Source organism: Aotus nancymaae, unplaced genomic scaffold (genome assembly GCF_030222135.1).
Source record: "Aotus nancymaae isolate 86718 unplaced genomic scaffold, 86718_ANA_hifiasm-v0.15.2.pri h1tg000020l, whole genome shotgun sequence".
Taxonomy (NCBI): domain Eukaryota; kingdom Metazoa; phylum Chordata; class Mammalia; order Primates; family Aotidae; genus Aotus; species Aotus nancymaae.
The window spans coordinates 52,955,939-52,974,406 of NW_026988432.1; the positions used below are offsets into that span (position 1 = coordinate 52,955,939).

At 40.6% G+C, this 18,468-nt stretch overlaps 2 protein-coding genes across 3 annotated transcripts in view; both read right to left on the bottom strand.

The window, feature by feature from the left end:
- Positions 1–3,467, bottom strand: part of LOC105712112 (laminin subunit alpha-3-like) — a 33,511-nt gene extending 30,044 nt beyond the window's left edge. For both annotated transcript variants that reach the window (XM_064379330.1, XM_064379329.1), the window contains exon 1: positions 3,197–3,467. In XM_064379330.1, coding sequence (XP_064235400.1) covers positions 3,197–3,220 — 24 coding nt within the window. In that variant the 5' untranslated portion in view covers positions 3,221–3,467. The remainder of the gene's footprint in view (positions 1–3,196) is intronic.
- A 5,237-nt stretch (positions 3,468–8,704) lies between these two features.
- The window catches only part of LOC135276068 (laminin subunit alpha-3-like), a 43,634-nt gene continuing 33,870 nt past the window's right edge, over positions 8,705–18,468 (bottom strand). Inside the window, exons 3-8 of the mRNA XM_064379332.1 lie at positions 16,529–16,628; positions 15,781–15,833; positions 15,449–15,554; positions 14,237–14,336; positions 10,954–11,110; positions 8,705–9,866 (exon numbers count right to left, since the gene is read on the bottom strand). Of these exons, the coding sequence (XP_064235402.1) occupies positions 9,822–9,866; positions 10,954–11,110; positions 14,237–14,336; positions 15,449–15,554; positions 15,781–15,833; positions 16,529–16,628 (561 nt within the window). The 3' untranslated portion in view covers positions 8,705–9,821. The remainder of the gene's footprint in view (positions 9,867–10,953; positions 11,111–14,236; positions 14,337–15,448; positions 15,555–15,780; positions 15,834–16,528; positions 16,629–18,468) is intronic.

Here is an 18,468-nt window from a genome sequence, read left to right on the forward strand (position 1 = left end):
AGGGAGGAGTATGGTGCAGTGACTGAGTTGCGGGAGAGAGGAGGAGGATTTTAATAAAAATAGGTTAGCATTTTTTAAAGATGGGTGACTTCTGGTTCAGATGGCACAGAGAATTCACATTTGCTATACCCCTTCTGCTCCAAGAGACAGCAACTCTGGATAAAACACTTTAAAAGAAAAATAAAAAGATATATTTGGAATCAAGAGTAAATATGTGATAAAACGTAAGTTAAAGAAAAACCCCAAATGGGACCGAAGTCACAAGCCTGTTGTCCTCCAGGTCTGGAAGCAGGTTATTTTGGTCAGCAGTTCAGCTCAGGCAGAGTAAACAAACAACAAAACATGCACCGTAAGAGACGGTGGCCAGATCCAGGCACATCTTTTGAAGATAAAGATGTTCACATTAAAAGAGAAGCTTAAAAATTGCTTCCAATCTGCCTCCTGAGTTATGGATATGAGAAGCTGCATGTTCTCACTTATAAATGGGAGCTAAATGATGGGTACTTATGGACATTCAGAGTTCAATAACAGACACTGGAGACTATGAAAGGTGGGAGGATGAGAGGGGGTAAGTGTTGAAGAACTATTAGGTACAATGTTCACTATTTGGGTGATGGGTACACTAGAAACCCAGACTTCACCACTATGTTATATATGCATGTAAGAAACCTGTACTTCTCCAGGCGTGGTGGCTCATCCCTGTAATCCCAGCATTTTGGGAGGCAGAGGCAGGCGGATCACCTGAGGTTGGGAGTTCGAGACCAGCCTGACCAACATGGAGAAACCCTGTCTCTACTAAAAAATACAAAATTAGCTAGGCATGGTGGTACATGCCTGTAATTCCAGCTACTCAGAAGGCTGAGGCAGGGGAATCAGTTGAACACAGGAGGTGGAGGTTGTGGTGAGCCGAGATTCCACCACTGCTCTCCAGCCTGGGCAACAAGAGCGAGACTCTGTCTCAACAACAACAACAACAAAAAAAAAAAAAAGAAAGAAAGAAAAGAAAAGAAACCTACATTTACACCCCTAAATATATAAAAATAAATACATTTTTAAAAGAAGCTACAGTATTGGGAACCAAAACTCAAATATATGGCCTCATGATCAAGAACTGAGCTAAGTCATTCATGGGGTCAGTGTCTGAATCTGTGCTGTCTTCAATGTCACAACAATAGAGAAGGCACACTGTAATGCCTGCTCCTGGGCTAAGGAGCCAGTGGACAGGTTAGACAGTGCAAAACTACCAGGCTGAAACAGATGTGAAAGAAGGAGAGGATAAAAACCTCTCATTCAAAATAACCCAATAAGCCTGTAAACAAAATTTCAAAACACATAAAGAAATAGAATATTAAGAAAAACAGGTAACAAAATCATCAATCAGAAGACGAGTTCACTTCAGATGAGATGAATTTTATGGGATAATCTGACAAAGACTTTAAATATACTGGTCCATGATCTGACATCTCCAAACTCTGAAAAGAAAATAGGTTTTGTAACTGTTTTGGTGTCAAACCTACCCTAACCAACGATTATTTGCTGGGAAAGTCTGACCTAAACTGATATAAGTCTATGTATATAGTCAGTATGTGTCTCATTAGGTAAGCCTATTCATGCTTTTCACTGAAGAAATATTAACCTGTTTGATTATGGGATATTATCCTATACCTCACTGGAGATGTTATCTTTTCTCAAATCTTAAAAATTCTGAATTCTGAAATACACCTGGCTCCAAGGCCTTTAGGATACTAAAAAGATAAATGAAGGAGTAACTTCCACTTACAAGTACATGAAGTTTTGAAACAAAAACTGGCAGAAAAGACAAGAAAAAGTAAATATGATAAACAGCCAACAGGAACATTTTAAAAGTATAAATTAAACTGAATCAATAAGCTGGAGAACTTCTAAATTAGAGATAGTGAAATAAAATATTTCTGTGTTGTAAAAGAGTCTTGAGGTCCTGCTGACTAGCTCTGTGCTGTAGCTCTGGGTTAAATCAGAGGTTAGAACCTCCTTGATGAATCACCAGCATCACTTCCTGGGGGTTAGCCCTTTTCAACTGTACATCCTGTTGTCTAAGGAACACACAAACACACATACACACACACATACACATACATATATCTGTATATATATATGTGTGTGTGTGTATGTGCATTTTTATGTATATATGTATAAACCCATACCTATATACATGTATGTGTATATACACACATAGCATGGGTAGGGAGGGATACATCGAACTTAGAATGGAGAAGAGGGAAGATCATTTAGGTTTTTTATGCATATCTATATTGTTTTACTTGTTATGACAGGGACATATTATTTTGCAGAATGAAAATTCTAATAAAATGAAGACTTTACTTAAGAAATATACTTAAACCCTTTAACTGCTACCTTCAAAATGATAGAAATGTAGTTTACAAAAATGTACACATCTAAATGTTCAGTTACAATTAATTCCACATATATCTTCATCCTCCAAATGAATATTTTCCTCAAAAGGATAAAACAGAGATGTTATAGAAAGCAAATAATAAAAATATAGTCAAGGAAGTTTTTTTCAGTGTCTTTATTTTGAAGTGTTGTGTTGTGTGTTCTTATTGTTATGGTTGATATCCTATAGCTCTAACTCAAATCTTAAATCAGTATGATCTTAAATTTGGTTCTGAAGTTTGAAGAACTCCTGGAAGAAAAGTAATACCAAGACCTGTAGTAACCTGTCCTCCACGCCATGAGGTAGGCGCCCTGGGGTGTAGAAGTTCCGGATTCTGAGCTCAAGGAATTCAGCTATTAGGTTGAACAGTGAGTAAGTGTGGTATCCTTTTAGGGTAAGCTGTGTTATTTCTGCAGGCTTACTGGATTGAGTCTCATCTGTCTTTTAAGAGAAATCTTGACCTGAATCAGGGAGAACAGGAGGCCCCCTTCTAAATCCAGATAATCAAAAAGAAAGGTTTCTATGGCTGCCCACATCCCCCACCATGTCTAGAAAGTGCTCAAAGAACAACCTGACCATGGCTCCATGTAGTGTACCACCCAGCCCCACCCCAATCAGACAGCTCAGCAGATGTTGATAAACACTTCCGAGAAATTCTTCCAGCTTCCCCTAGGTTTGAGGAGCAACTGTGGCCAAGTGTTTTCAGCAGACACAGGTGGGGAGGTAGTAATAACTTTGATAATAAATAAAAGGCTCCCCCACCTCTCTTCCACTGAGTTCCACCATGACGGGGTGTGCAGGTGTGGGCTGCGTCACTGCCACGGGTCTTGGCTCCCCATCAAGCAGGAAGTGTCTGGCCTCACAAGCCAGGGTACAGGGGAACCTGGTCACTGGCAAATGCTGGTAGAGCAAGCAACTTCAACAACAACAGCAACAACAACAAAATCAATAGTTACAAGTGAAAACATCAAACGGAATATCAAAGTACATCCCCAAAGACTCTTAGTCATTCAGTTCACTCATTCATTCATCATCCTTCAACAAACTCTTATTAAGCATCTGCTACAATAATTAAGCAATAAATTTTCATCTACATGGGGAAGAGAAGAAACAAAGGTCCACAAACCTGGGTTCTACATTAAGCTCTTCCTCTCACCAGATGCAGGACTGACCTTGAGGGCATTTACTTGGGCATGTGCCAACATTCCCATATGCTCAAGGGTGGTAGCCACTCCTAACTAAGCCAGCTATGGTGTGCAAAGTGCTTTGTGACTCTTATTTGAAGGTCACAAGTAAGACACAGAGGAAGATCACAACTAATTTTCCTAAGCATCGTGCTGCTGGAGTGGTCCTGAGACACCTCATGAAAGTTTGCATTAAAGGCTCCTAATTTAGAGGACCCCAATGATGTGGCTGCACCTTCTGCCCCATACTGACTTTTCCTGGGGAGATCCTGAGTAGGCACATGGTTCTGTGACCGGCAGCTGCAGCACAGAGGCTTCATAGTAGTCCCTGGGGAGGAGTACCAGGTAATCCTAGTAAATAAAGAGCAAAAGGAGAATCACTCATTTTGATGGTAGCCCTGCTTTGGCTCTAAAATAATCAAACATGCTAGTTAAATCAATAATAACAAGCTGAAGTCACTAAACTCTCCATATCAACCGCTTTGTTCTCCATCCTGACCCACCAAAACACAAAGAACCACTGATCGAAGATTCTTTATGTATCAGAGAGAAACTTGTCAGTGTGAACATTTTTATTCTTCAAGTTTCAGGAGAAATTTTACTGTCTCTCCTGGGTTGTTTATAAATTCACAAATTAACAAAGATTATACATTGTCAATTGATGTGATGTTCTGTGGAAATGCTGATTGCCTTCACCAGTGCAGAACACTGAATGTGGATCATTTTCTAATCCCACACCCGAGTAACGCTCAAACGGCATGGTATCAAAAGTGATGCCTTGTGATGTTGGTGATTCACAGAATGGAACTGGCCTACTGCCTGTCCCAAGAAATGAGAGGAAGAACATGTTCCACTGAGTGTGCCAAACGAAGCCCACAGCATAAATTCAGCTAAGCAGCTCTTCCGGGAAGAGCAGAGCTACAGGCTTCTGGGATGTGGATGATTGACAGCCCCCAGCCGTTCTGGCAGCAGCGCGCATCTACAGAGGGAAGACGGGAGGGAATGTTGCCTCAACTGCGAAGAGCTCATACACACACCACAAGGCTTTTTCTCTCCTCAGAGAGAAATGTATAGGAGGGAAAAGTAGGAGATTGTGGCTCAGGGGACTCAGTAAGTTGAAATTTTAAAATGGTTACTGTTCTATTAGTAAGTTCGCTGAGGCTGGGACCATATCTCCTCTCTCCTCATGACTTTATACTCTCACAGGTACTACAACAGTGAAGACTGATAATAGACACCCCATAAGATATTTTTAGAGATGATGGGATTATAATATGGAGGCATACATATGAATTACTACACAACTGCACAGACTAAATGTCATTAGACATCTTCCATGTCCAAATAGTAACTTGTATAATGAACTTTTACTTTCCATGTGTCCAACTTTGTACCCATTACTGATATCAATGGAACTTTCCTCTGCCTCATTCCTACCATCTGTGAAATATTCTTGAACTTTTTTTTTTAAGCAATAAAGCTTCCTACTAAGAAGATACAAGGAGAACAGAGACCTCCTGATCTTCCTTTGCTGTCTTGAATGGATGGCGCAAACCTTCATGTTATCCTTGTAAGATCCCAGATTTAGAAGGAACTATTAAGATCAGTATTTTCCCTGCTGTGTGGAAGAAGCAACTAGCAGGATTGGAAGAGGCAGGATTCGAATTAAGGGACTCGCCTAAGATTTGCTACCATGGTCAATAAACAGGGTTGTGCCAGAAGGAAAAGCTTTATGTTTTCCACTCTGGGAACATGAACCAAGCTTTTCCCTAGGACTTTATTTTGAAAAGACCTTGCTAGGAAGCAAAGGAGACCTTAAAGCACATAGAAAGAGGGCTGTCTGAGAGCAGGTTTCACCTTCCAACTCCCCATGGCTTCTCTGGCTATTCTATTAGGTGTTTGCAGACATAGCCTTTCCCGAATAAAGAGTTCTCTGTTGTAGGCAATCTGTTTGGTGAGAATAAACCTGCGTTAGGTTTAACGCAGAAGAGAGCGGAGAGAGTGTCAGGAGAAGCAGTGGCTCCTGTAACCTCTTGCTTCTCTTTCCACCCTCAAGAACTTTCCTGAAATTCCTATCTTCTTGTCTTCTAGGTTCTTCTTACTTGGTTCTACACAATCTCCAGACAGGCTTATTTTTTTCAGATATACTTCTGACTCATGCTGGAAAATCCCAAACAAGCTTTGGAAGGGTGAAGCCACATGCTCATGATGGCTTTGAATTTGTTCTGATAACTTAAGAGTCTTCATGAGACGTTTTATATATATATATATATATTTTTGTCCAAGAGAAGCTAGCTGGAAGGATACAAAAGATACTTCAAGTTGGTTCCTATGTCATTTGATGGCAAATGTCACCACAGCTTCCTCAGGCTGGGGCTGAATAATTCCTCTCTAAAACCACCAATGATTTTGATATTTTATGATTGCTGTGGGTTACAGTCTTGGATGGAACCATTTCTGAGGTAGGAAAAATCCCACAAGAGCTCTCCATTCAGAACTAAGTCTTACCAGAAGGACTCCTTCTGCCTTAATACAAGCAACCCATATTCCTGGGGTGATTGAAAATGGGTCTGCAAAACCATTTCCGGGGACAGTGACAAAGGCTGGCTCCTTACTCGGCAGGAAGATGATCTCTTTGCTTTGAGCAGCACCTATCAGAAATACAAAGAACTGCTTAAGGCCTTTTTCTATCAGTCAGTGTTACGATTTTAGATACTGAGTTTTGAACATTCAGTTTACGTCTCAAACAGTTTAAGATGATATGTACTGATCAGATTTACTGATCTTATCTTTAAAAATTGTACTAAGCAAATGCATATGTATTAAATAGGCTAGAAGGATATTGTTAAGATGTTAGCAATGCTATCTACACTGGGATTATGAATAACTGTTTAACTTATTAATATATTAATACTCATAAACAGTTTAGGAAAGTTCCTTGCGTATAGTAAGTGTTCAATATATTACATTAGCTACTAAATTATTTTTTCCATTTTTGTTTGTACGTGATTTTTTTTAAAGCCAGCATCTCACTATGTTGCCCAGGCTGGAGTGCAGTGCTTATTCACAGGTGCAATCATAGCTCCTGATAGCCTCAGACTCCTGAGCTCTAACAGTACTCCCACTTCAGCATCCCAAGTAGCTGGGACTATAGCACATGTGATTTTTACATTTTAATTTTTATTAATGAACACGCATAAGAAAAAGCTTCACTCTCTGTTTTCAGGACAAAATACATTTTCTTCTGCATTAAACAAAAGGAGGATCTTCTGCAAGAGATTCAGCAAGAAATAAACTGTTGCATCTGAGTTCAACTGACACTTTTTCTTCCAAAGAATTATCTTCTCCAAACCCTTGTGTCCACTCTTGTGCTACAAAAATTGATGGGGGCCTACTATGTGCCAGGCTTGGAAGTAAGTTCTGGTGACAAGGCAGTAAACACAGTAAGCAGGGCCTCTGCTCCCTGCTGGTGAGGACAGGAGAAGTGAGGAATAACGAACAGCAGACAGAAGAACGTGGAGAATGTGGCACAGTCTGGACAGTGGTATTTGGGAGGAGGCACACGTTACCACGAGACATAATATAACTGGGGCTCCCAACTCAGACTTAGGGGAAAGGTGTCCGGGAGGACAAGGAAACAAAGCAAAATGTATTCCAACTATCTGAGTTAACAGAGGGCAAACTACTGCTGTTATTGTCATGTAGGAGGCAGAGGGGCCTGTTAAGAGTTTGGAGTCTGAAGACTTTGTCTACAAACATCCAGCTGTGCCTGGTAGTTTACTAAACCTCTCAGCTCTGTTTTCTCTTCAACTCTCTTCCGTTTGCAAAGTTCTTATGATGTGAGGAAATGGGTGCTAAGGTACTCGTAAATGACGAAGTAAGCCTGCTAGTTCTTTCTATGGGTTAATCAACCTCCAGCCACGCAAGCTGGGCTGACACAACTTGGAAATGCCATCATTTCTTCCCTCATTCTGAATGAACCGTGGACACTTAGCAAAGATGGTATACGTCTTGATCCTAAATTAGATTTCCATTGGTGCCATTTTGTGTCCTTGTAAAATTCCAAATGCTTCTTGGAATCTGTTTCCAGGACAGGTAGAAGCCCTCATACCTTGAAGAACACACCTCCAGGACTTCTCTCTGCCTGTGGCGAGGCTGCGCTCTCTTCGTTTGTCCCTCTGCCCTCGGGAATTTCTCGCCCCTGAGTCAGGTTTGCACCTCCCTCCTGGAGCTCTTTTGGGCTTTGTACTTCACAGAATTCATAGGAAAAATCCCCATCCTTACCCATTTCTCCTCTGACTATTTGGTTGGTTTGAAACAATGGAAGAATTTAGGGCGGCAGGCCAAAATCTCTCAGGTAACACCAAAAAGGTGACACCCACTTCACCGTGAATGAGTTATGAATTAGCTCTGCTCAGTGAAGACATCATAACCCATGGGGTTCAGCCAAGGTACACAGGTTGTTATATCTATTTTTAAAATGAGAGTTAGTGACAAATTTAATAGCAAAACGTAAGTGCTTGTTTAGAGAATGAACGGTAATAAATGACAGGGTACCTAGAGAACTGTCTAACCAGACCGTGAGCCAGGCTTGACATCTTCTAAGGGTGATCAACTTTGTGAAAATCAGAGAAAGTGTTTCACTACTTATTTCTTAATTGAAAAGAGGCTTGAAATTTCACCTACTTGCCTCACCCCAGGATGGATAAATAGTTATATGACCAGATACTGCTTCAGTTCCAGGGTTAACGTATCTCAGAATAACTCGAAACAAGGAGTGATTTGACTCCTCCACACCCAATGTTATTCTTACATCATTCTGAAAAACACCGAAAGGCCATAAAGCCAAAAAAAAAAAGGTTAAAAGACATATAGCCAAACAGTGACTTTATTCTATTCTAGCGTCACCACTGAACTTGTAATGTACAAACACACACACACACACTCTCTCACACTCAGTCAACAAGCACCGAATAACTTGTGAAAGATGGAAACAGGCAAACCTAACAATGAATTAAAATCACTTACAATCAAAATTACAGTGAAAACGCACTCCCTCAGCAACTGAGATCCTCTTTTGACCTTTTTGTGATCAGGCAGACAGAGCGGAGTATTAGATGGACTAGTTTAAGAAAGCCACAGTGACGGAGCAACCACCACTGGCTAGGAAAAATAAAAAGGCAGAAGAGAAGGAAAGGAGAGTGTATTACTTCACACCCAGAGAGAGACTGCTTCAGAGTGCGCTTCACATACATAAAGTCTAAATGGTCACAGAAACCAATGGTGGCCAGGGAAAGGTTAAAGACGCCAAATACAATAATGGTAACATCTGGATGTAACTAAAATACGCAAGGGAAATGATGGCTTTTCAACCTAGAGGAGGGGTCCTGTGGTTCCCAGGGCTTGGGCTCACACAATATTCCGTAAACATTGTGGAGCCTGGGCTCTTGGAGGAAAGAGTAGACTATTTTAATTCTGAACCACTGACTATATGTCCAGTTAGGCTGTGGCCCAAGGAAACTTCATGAAACTTGGAAATTCCCAAATCAGCAGTTCTGTTGGTCTTTCCTCCAACTCCTTTGGTTAAAAGGAAGGGAATATCTGTTAAGGGAGATATTGGTGACAATAAAGACTGATTTTGCTTAGAATCACTTGCTCTGGAAGCAGGAGCTATAGGTTACCCACACTGAGGAACTCCTGCTGACCCTCACAATTTGTCTGAATTCATCTCGAAGTGTTAGTTTCAAATGGAAAATAAATATGCAAAAATGTATTAGGAGCAAAGTGAAGTAAGTGGTGATCCTGGGGACACCACCAAGGTCCTCTGACCAAAATAACTTTCTCAGAAAATGTGTCATTAGAGATGACTTCCTTTGTGTCCACCAGCTATTCTTTCAAACTGTAAGCACTGGTGAGAAGGTATACATTTTGCTTGGGTTGTCAGTCATTCACATCCTATTATGGCTCAATGGAATTTATTGCTTTTTTACTTAATAATGAAGTAATATCAGGGAAATAAAGAAATTAAATAACTGTATTTGGGGAGTAGGGGGGAAGAGTGAAGCGTCTTAAGATCCTAGGTACTATTTTGGAAAGGCAGCTTGGATAGGGGACTTTGGCCAGGCAAAAAGCAGCGTTAGAATCAGTGTGGGAGCGAGGGGGGCGGGGCGGTCCGAGAGAACTGTGGTCCTGTCCCAGCTTCTCTACAGGCTGACTTGAGGTAGCAACAGCAAGTACCAGTCTTGGATCTGCTAAGGACAGATATTGTATTACTATGATTGTCAATTTACTTCTCATATTCTAAATTTCTCCACTGAGAAACAGTTCGTAGAAATCAACCTCAAAAAGAAATTCTGAGGACAAAACTATGCAATGACTGTATCTATACAGAATTTTTTTTGTTTTTGTCAGAGTTTTGCTCTTGTTGCCAGGCTGGAGTGCAGTGGTGCGATCTCGGCTCACTGCAACCTCCACCTCCTGGGTTCAAGCGATTCTTCTGCCTCAGCCTCCTGAGTAGCTGAGATTACAGGTATGTGCCACCATGCCCGCCTAATTTTGTATTTTTAGTAAAAACGAGGTTTCTGCATGTTGGTCAGACTGGTCTCAAACTCCCGACCTCAGGTGATCCACCTGCCTCAGCCTCCCAAAGTGCTGGGATTACAGGCGTGAGCCATTGTGCCCGGCCTACAGAATTTTTTAGTTATAAGTAGCAAGACGTATAAGTTCTGAAGGTAAATGAAGAATGTGTAAATTCCCTTACTCATTCTAATCAAAGCCAAGATAGATGGATACAGTAGAGAAGAATGAAGGAAAGAGAAATATGGGGAAAAAATGAAATAGCACTAACTAACCCTCATCATTTATCTTAGCTTCTATGTACATAGCAATTCAAAGTTTAAAAAAAATCAGCCAAAAGTTAGGAACACTAGCTTTAAGGGAATTCCTTAAACCAACTCATTTTTGTTTTCCACAAATGGCTTTAAAGAAAACTGTCCCTCACATTCTAGTATAGCCTAAAGTCATTTAGAAAACTTCCCTCTTCTCATAAAAATCCTCCAGAGATAAACACTGTTTTTCTGTAATTCCTAATTTTCTGATTTGGCAATCAAATTAAAGTAACACTGAACTATGAAATACACATATATACTTATCAGTTAATATACAGCCCTACCCCAAACCCCAGGTTTAACCTAAACTCCACTGCCAGCCCATAATATGGAGAAAAAGAACCCTGGAATCAGTTCTGGGAACAGGTCACCTTTCAGGGGGCTCACTGAGACTGCTGTGAGGAAGGATCTGGGCTACTAGGCCTGATGCTTACTATGGGTTGCATACCTGTACTGAGGTCATCTGGGTATATCCTCTCCAGCTAAACTCAGGAAATGCCAGGGGATCAAATCCAAACCGAAGATCTCTCCCATTAGGGGTGGTGCCGTCTTCAATCTCATACTTCATATGATACAAATCTGGGAAATAGTAGTTGTCTTCAGGCCTTTTATAAATAAAAAATAAACACATAAACACATACAGAAAGTTAGGTCCATGGATCACCTGAACATCCTTTAATCACAATAGTCACTACTGAAAGAACTCCACCACATTGACAGAGAACATTAAATAGAGGACAAATGAGAGATCTCCTGTTCTTTCTCTAAATTACTGCTTTCACTCACATAAACATTCACATAAAACACTCCACACCTAATTCCAAGCATTAAGATGAGAAAATCATTTAGCACAAACCATAGTGGTAGCATCCTTTATTATGTTCTAAATAGTTCCCAGCAATTTAGCAAAGTCAGATTAGGTTACCATTTATTTATTTATTTAATCACTCATTCATTCATATACTCATTCACTCATTACATGAATATTAACATATATGTGCTAGGCACTCTTGCTAAGCACCATAGGTATAATGGTGAACATGACATAAAATATTTCATATGCTAAATTTACAAGATATATTTTTTTCTATATGTATTTTTTTAATCATTAGAATGGCTCTTCTATGCTTTGTTTTCTCTTAAACTGTATGCCTACTAATGATTCTTTTCAAGAGTTCAACTGTGGTAGGCACAGAGAAGTATCCAAAATATTCCAACATTGTGTGACATTTAACAAACTACTTAAAGTTCTCAAAAAAAAAAAAACACTTTGCCAATCCAGTCACAAGCTGGATTTAGTGGGTTTAATGCCATAAAGATCAATTTGTTAAAGGAAATAAAAGGCCATGTTCCTATACTGCAGATAGAATTAGGAATGCTTACAACTTTTCTGGAAGCAATTTACAAAGATCTTTAAAAATGTTCATTCACATTGACTCAGTAATTCTACCTCCAGGAATCTGTTCTAAAGAATGATTTTGTAGATAGTCAAAGAATTAACATAAAAGAAAGTTTAAAACAATGAAGATTTGGAAAGAACATAAATGTACAATTATGAAATAAATCATAAAAAATAATGACCATTTAAAATGTGAAGACTAATGATAATAGGAAATATTTATGTTATAATGTGAAGAAATGAATGTGAATTATGTGAAAAAGTAGAATGCTAATTTTTAATTCATAGACAAGGTCTTGAAAAAAATACACCAAAAATATTAAAAAGGGGTTATCTCTGGGTAGTGAAATGAAGATTTTTCTTTGTCTTTTTACTTTGATTAACTTACTAAAATTTGTTCACTGGACATATATTACATTTATTATCACAATATTTATTTATTTATTTATTTATTTATTTTAAGATGGGGTTTCACCATGATGGCCAGGCTGGTCTGGAACTCCTGACCTCAGGTGATCCACCTGCCTGGGCTTCCTAAAGTGCTGGGATTACAGGCGTGAGCCAGGAAAACGTTTTATGCAGGTATTTACAAAGCTCTTCTGGTCCATGGTGAGGCTCACTGCTCTTCAGGAAAACAAACCTACAGATGTGCCTTCTTCACAAATCTTTTACTCCAATCCCCCATGGTGACAGCCAATTAGGAAGACTGAGGGAAAGTGCAGTTGGGTTGCTTTTTTTTTTTTTTTTTTTTTTTTGATTAGATGATTAGAGACAGGGTCTTGCTCTGTTACCCAGGCTGGAGTACAGTGGTACAATCATAGCTTACTGCAGCCTCAAACTCCTGGGCTCAAACTATCCTCCTGCCTCAGGCTCCTGGACAGGTAGGACTACAGGCATGTGACACAGTGCCTGCCTAGTTGTACTTTTTTGTAGAGATGGCATCTCACTATGTTGCTCAGGCTGGTCTTAAACTACTGGCCTCAAGCATTTGTCCCACCTGGGTCTCCCAAAGTGCTGGGGTTACAGCTTCCAACCATCACTCCCAGCCTGCTCTGACTTTTAGAATTCAAATGTTGGAAACATTGAGAGAAAAGAGAGAATCACCTTGCTAAATACAATTTACCTTCATGACATAAAAGATTTCTTTGTAAATCTGTTGCTAATACAAGTAGTGAAAGTACCTGAGAGTTAGAAGCTATTTTTCTTCCCACCACAGAGGAAAAATCATGGATGAAACATCATGGTTTCAAAATGTTTATAAATGGCAAAATATAATGGCTTAAGAGACAGAACAATACCATCCATAGTTCCCATAGTTCCCCAGTCTCAATCTCCACCTCACTCCCTTGCTCCTATAGTTCACTGTCACCTTCTTCTGCATGAGACAAAGCACGTCTTCCCCATTTCTAAACTTTTTTTGCCCTACCCCCACTGCAACCCTGGGGAACAACTTTGGCCTCTCTACTTCCTCATTCCTGGGTCCCAAGGGGGAAACAGGAACTGAACCTTATTAGCCCAGGCACCTGGGTATGTGGTACCACCCCCTCTTATTCCCTCTCTTATTGGCCTAAGCACCTGGGTATGTTGCACTGCCCCCTCTTATTCCCTCTCTTATTGGCCTAAGCATCTGGGTGTGTGGCACCACCCCCTCTTATTCCCTCTCTTATTGGCCTAAGCACCTGGGTATGTTGCGCTGCCCCCTCTTATTCCCTCTCTTATTGGCCTAAGCACCTGGGTGTGTGACACCACCCCCTCTTATTCCCTCTCTTATTGGCCTAAGCACCTGGGTGTGTGACACCACCCCCTCTTATTCCCTCTCTTATTGGCCTAAGCACCTGAGTGTGTGGCACTGCCCCCTCTCATTCCCTCTCTTATTGGCCTAAGCACCTGGGTGTATGACACCACTCCTTGTATTCCCTCTCTTATTGGCCCAGGGACCTGGGTGTGTGTTCCTCCCTCCTCTTATTCGCTCTGTCCCTGGAGTGGGCCTATCTGTGGGCTCCTCCTGCTCCAACTTGCACATGGAGGTTGGGCCCTGAGAACCCACCTCATGCTTCCAGCTCTGGTCTTTCCCACCTGGTTTTTGTACTTGTGGGAACTTTCAAGTGAACATGCTCCAGAGTCTACATAGTGGAACAGGCTTATGGGCAAAGTGATCTCCTGTTTTAAACAACTCACACAAAAGTGTCCAGATTTCAAATGACACAGGACAGCTTCCCCTGCCCTTGATCCGTAGGGCTGTTTCTCTCTTCACCAGAGTGTAGCACAGGCAGGAATGTCTAAGACCGTCTTCCACACCGTAAACATGGGAAGAAGCCTCCCAAAAACTCACCACTGGCAAGCCTTTCCCACAACATGCTCTCGGCACTGGCACACCCCGGAGGCCCCACTGCACACGGAGGACAGCGCCCCACCGATGTCACACTGACACCCTGAAAGCCAGGAAATGGCAGCAGTTACCCCTTAAACCATCTCTACACTGAGTGCCTCCCCAGCTCTATGAGAAGGGAAAACAATGAGCCCAGTGACATAACGCCTGCCTTCCTTCCTCTGCCACATCTATCTGGCCAGTGTTTGAGGTCTAGGAAACTCCCAAACTGAAATAGTATGTCTGCACTTGGAAATTGGATTCGACCCCAAAAACAAAAACATAATTAAAATGGTGTGTCTTTCCAAAAGTCTGCTTCTAAGTTGGAGGCAGCTACTGTAGGCCAGCTCAAATGCTGTTGTCAGTGCAAAAATGACAGCAGCCCAGGGGTAAACACACTTTAGAAACAGTGCTGTTGTAAAGACCAGGTGCTAACCAGGGGCCAAGCTGGAGATTCAAGAGTAGCCTTGCGGGGCAACTGTTTCTGCAATTTCATTATTTAACACAACACTATCTCTAAAAATCTGGTGCTAGCATTTTTGATTATGTATCTTTAAAATTACCAAATCTTGATGTTATTTATAAAACTAACAGATGCCCTCCCATCCCAATTATGTTTTTTATAATTAAACCCACAGTGTGCTGGTAGAAGAGAAGCAGAAACACAGAAACAGCCTCACTTGCAATTTACTAGTTTCAATGTAATGAATGTTTGGTCAAATTCTCTGGACAGAATGTTTCAGGTCCACTCCATTAGGAAGTCTGTGTGACAACAACACACTCAGCCAGGCGCAGTGGTTCACACCAGCAATCCCAGCACTTTGGGAGGCCAAGGTAGGTGGATCACCTGAGGTCAGGAGTTCAAGACCAGCCTGACCAACATGGAGAACCCTGTCTCTACTAAAAATATATAAAAATTAGCCAGGCGTGGTGACACATGCCTATAATCCCAGCTACTCAGGAGGCTGAGGCAGGAGAACCACTTGAACCTGGGAGGCAGAGGTTGCGGTGAGTGAAGATTGGGTCATTGAACTCCAGTCTGGGCAACAAGAGCTAAACTCTACCTCAAAAAAAAAAAAAAAAAAAAAAAAGATGACAAACTCAGAAGAAATGTCATTTGGACCATCTTTGTCCATCAATACTGTGCTTTGCTCAGGGCCCGCTGGACTTATTTACCTTGACACCCAAAGTAATTGCTCTTTTCCAAAGCAAAATATCCATCTTCACAGGTGTCACAGGAATCGCCACCCACATGGGACTTGCAGTGACAGTCACCATCTCCCTGTAGAACAATGAGCCAGGTGACCATATTTGATACAATTACAGAATTCACTAATCTTCAAGATTGAAAACTGGCTCTTGGATCATAGGAAGCAGTGTAGCCAGGATCTGGAAAGGATTACCATGCACTGCAGGATGAGAGAGGTACTAACACACGCCCCCAGAAACCCCACAAGCAGCTGCTACAACATTCTGCTGTTGTCACATGAAAATTCAGCCCAATTTACCTGCCTACACTCTCCAGTTCCACTCACTGTTCCCGCCTGATGGCACTGGCATTCTGTGGAGATAAGAGAGCATCCTTGAACCAGGGAGACACAAAAGACAGTTCTTGGCTGTGGGAACATTACACACCTGCGACACAATGTATACAGTCAGCCTTGCCAGCGCGGTTCAACAGAATGAGAGTTTGCATTGCCGAGGCCTAAAATTGGACTGCTTTCTGAAGCTGGCAGAACAGACCAATCCAGACTATCCATCTACAAAAAGTAATGGCTAGTTTATGGCTACTCCATGACAAAAGCTGTAAAATCATGGGAGTTTTAAATGACTCTAATGCCAAGGTCATTACTGATATGCATGCATGAAAATACACTCTATTCAAGGTTATTCACTACATTCAGCACCCTTAACTCAGTGTTTTTAAGTCCTTATACTGGCTTCAATACAAGAATAACATTAAGGTTAAACCAGAAAAAGTAGATTATAAAAACAAGGACATAAAAACCATTTATTAAGTAGCTGCCTTCTCGAACAACAAAATACATACAGAAACAGGATAGAAATCCCTGCTGAGATTTTGAAAATGACAGAACTTCTGCCAAAAGTGGGTGGGGGGGACATAAAAACATTACATAGAATCTTGTCAAATTGAAGTGATTCAACAAATAGCTCTTTTGTGGGTTTAGTCACTGAGGCAGAGAAAATTAAGAGGACATTACAATGTAGTAAATTACGACATATAAGAAATCCTACCTGAACATCCATTGGGATTTTCTTTGTCCAGATTCCAATACAATGGTTTGCAGATGCTGCACATAGGACCTTCAACATGAAGCTTGCATTGGCAATACTCCTTTGAATGAAAATCAAACAAACATTTGACTTCTTGGAATTAAGACACGTTTTCAAATGTGCGTGAGCAAAGACTTGTCACAGAAATGTATTTTGATCATGAAAAGTAATTAAGTGTATCCAGGGGGGAAAATACTGGGTTGATTCAACAGTCTGCTAATTGCTTTTGTTTATTTTTATTCATTTATTTGTTATACATGTAATCCACATTCGTGGTTAAAAAGAAATTGGAAAATTTAAAAATCACAGTTATTTATAACATTGTCAGGGTCTGTTGATACTGTTACAGCACAGACTACCAATTTACAAAGAAAAATGTCTGAATATTCAACATGTTGAAAATCAGTAAAGAATTGTTTATCTGAGAGTGCTTTTGTAATAAGCAAGATTCACAGCCTTGGGTCAATCAAGGCTTATAGTAAGGATGGCAGAACCTCTTTCACTCTATCCATTCTGTGCCTGCAAGTCAGCATCTCCAGGCACGGAGGCCAAGAAGACAGACAATGTCTAAATTACCTTAGAAAATTGTTCAGAATAGGCCAGGTGTGGTGGCTCACGCGTGTAATCCCAGCACTTTGGGAGGCCGAGGTGGGTGGATCACCTGATGTTAGGAGTTTGAAACCAGCCTGGCCAACATGGTGGAACCCCGACTCTACTAAAAATACAAAAATTAGCCGAGTATGGTGACGCATGCGTGTAATCCCAGCTATTCGGGAGGCTGAGGCAGGAGAATCGCTTGAACCTGGGAGGTGGAGGTTGCAGTGAGCTGAGATCATGCCACTGCACTCCAGCCTGAGCAACAAGAGTGAAACTCTGTCTCAAAAAAATAAATACAGAAATAAATAAAAATAAAATTGTTCGGAATACCATGGTATTGTGCTTGGAATAATATAAAATACATTGTAATTATTTTGTACACAGTCAATTTTATTTAACGTGTCCTTGGCCACTGATTTTCTCAATATTATTAATTATGTTTGCCAGATTTATGTGCAGGGCTCCACAGAGGCAACACCCTCTGAGTAACCTACAAATTTACCGTAGAGTTTAACTCTAAGACTCCAGAGTAACAAGTTTAACTGAATCTTATTCTTTTGTTTTTGAAAAAAAAAAGTCACAAAATCACATACCCACTGTGAAAAAGAACACTGACCTCTTTAAGCAATTTAGCCTTGGGTCTTATTTTAATTTCAGGAAGTGTCCACACTGTTACTCCTTAATATGTATCAGAATAATACAGATTGACCATCCTTTTATAGTCTACTTACCAAATTGGAATCGATGGTACCAGCTGGGTCACAAGCACTGCTGGAACCTGAATATGATTTAGAAATTTTTAAATTATCGGGTAGTTTGCTTTTCTCTTTGTTTTGATGTTTCATGTATATTAGTTTTGTTTTCAAAAATAGTGTAGCTGCATTTATATTTTTGATAGATGTGTGGCAAAGACTTTACGTGCAATTCATAGTCAGGCATCTTGAATGACATTTATGGTACTTAATCCCCAAATTACCTCTTTTGCCCCTGAACACGTCTCTACCCTGTCTACTCATGGCAGTTCACTTCTAATTGATAATGAAAGAGGATATGAGGGAAAGATTCTAAAATTTTGACCATCATTAGTATTGCCCAGAAGAGGGCAATATTGTACCAAGAGATTTTTAATTGCCCATTTAAAAGAAGTTTGAGAATTTCTAAGCACATCTTTAATTATCACACCTCCTTGTTCCCACCTGTATTGAAGTTATTTATAAAATCAATCGTTTTGTTTTCCTGACTTAGCATATAGCACTACAAACCAAATATAATCTCTCTTCAATAAATTGGGATCTTGCAATGTT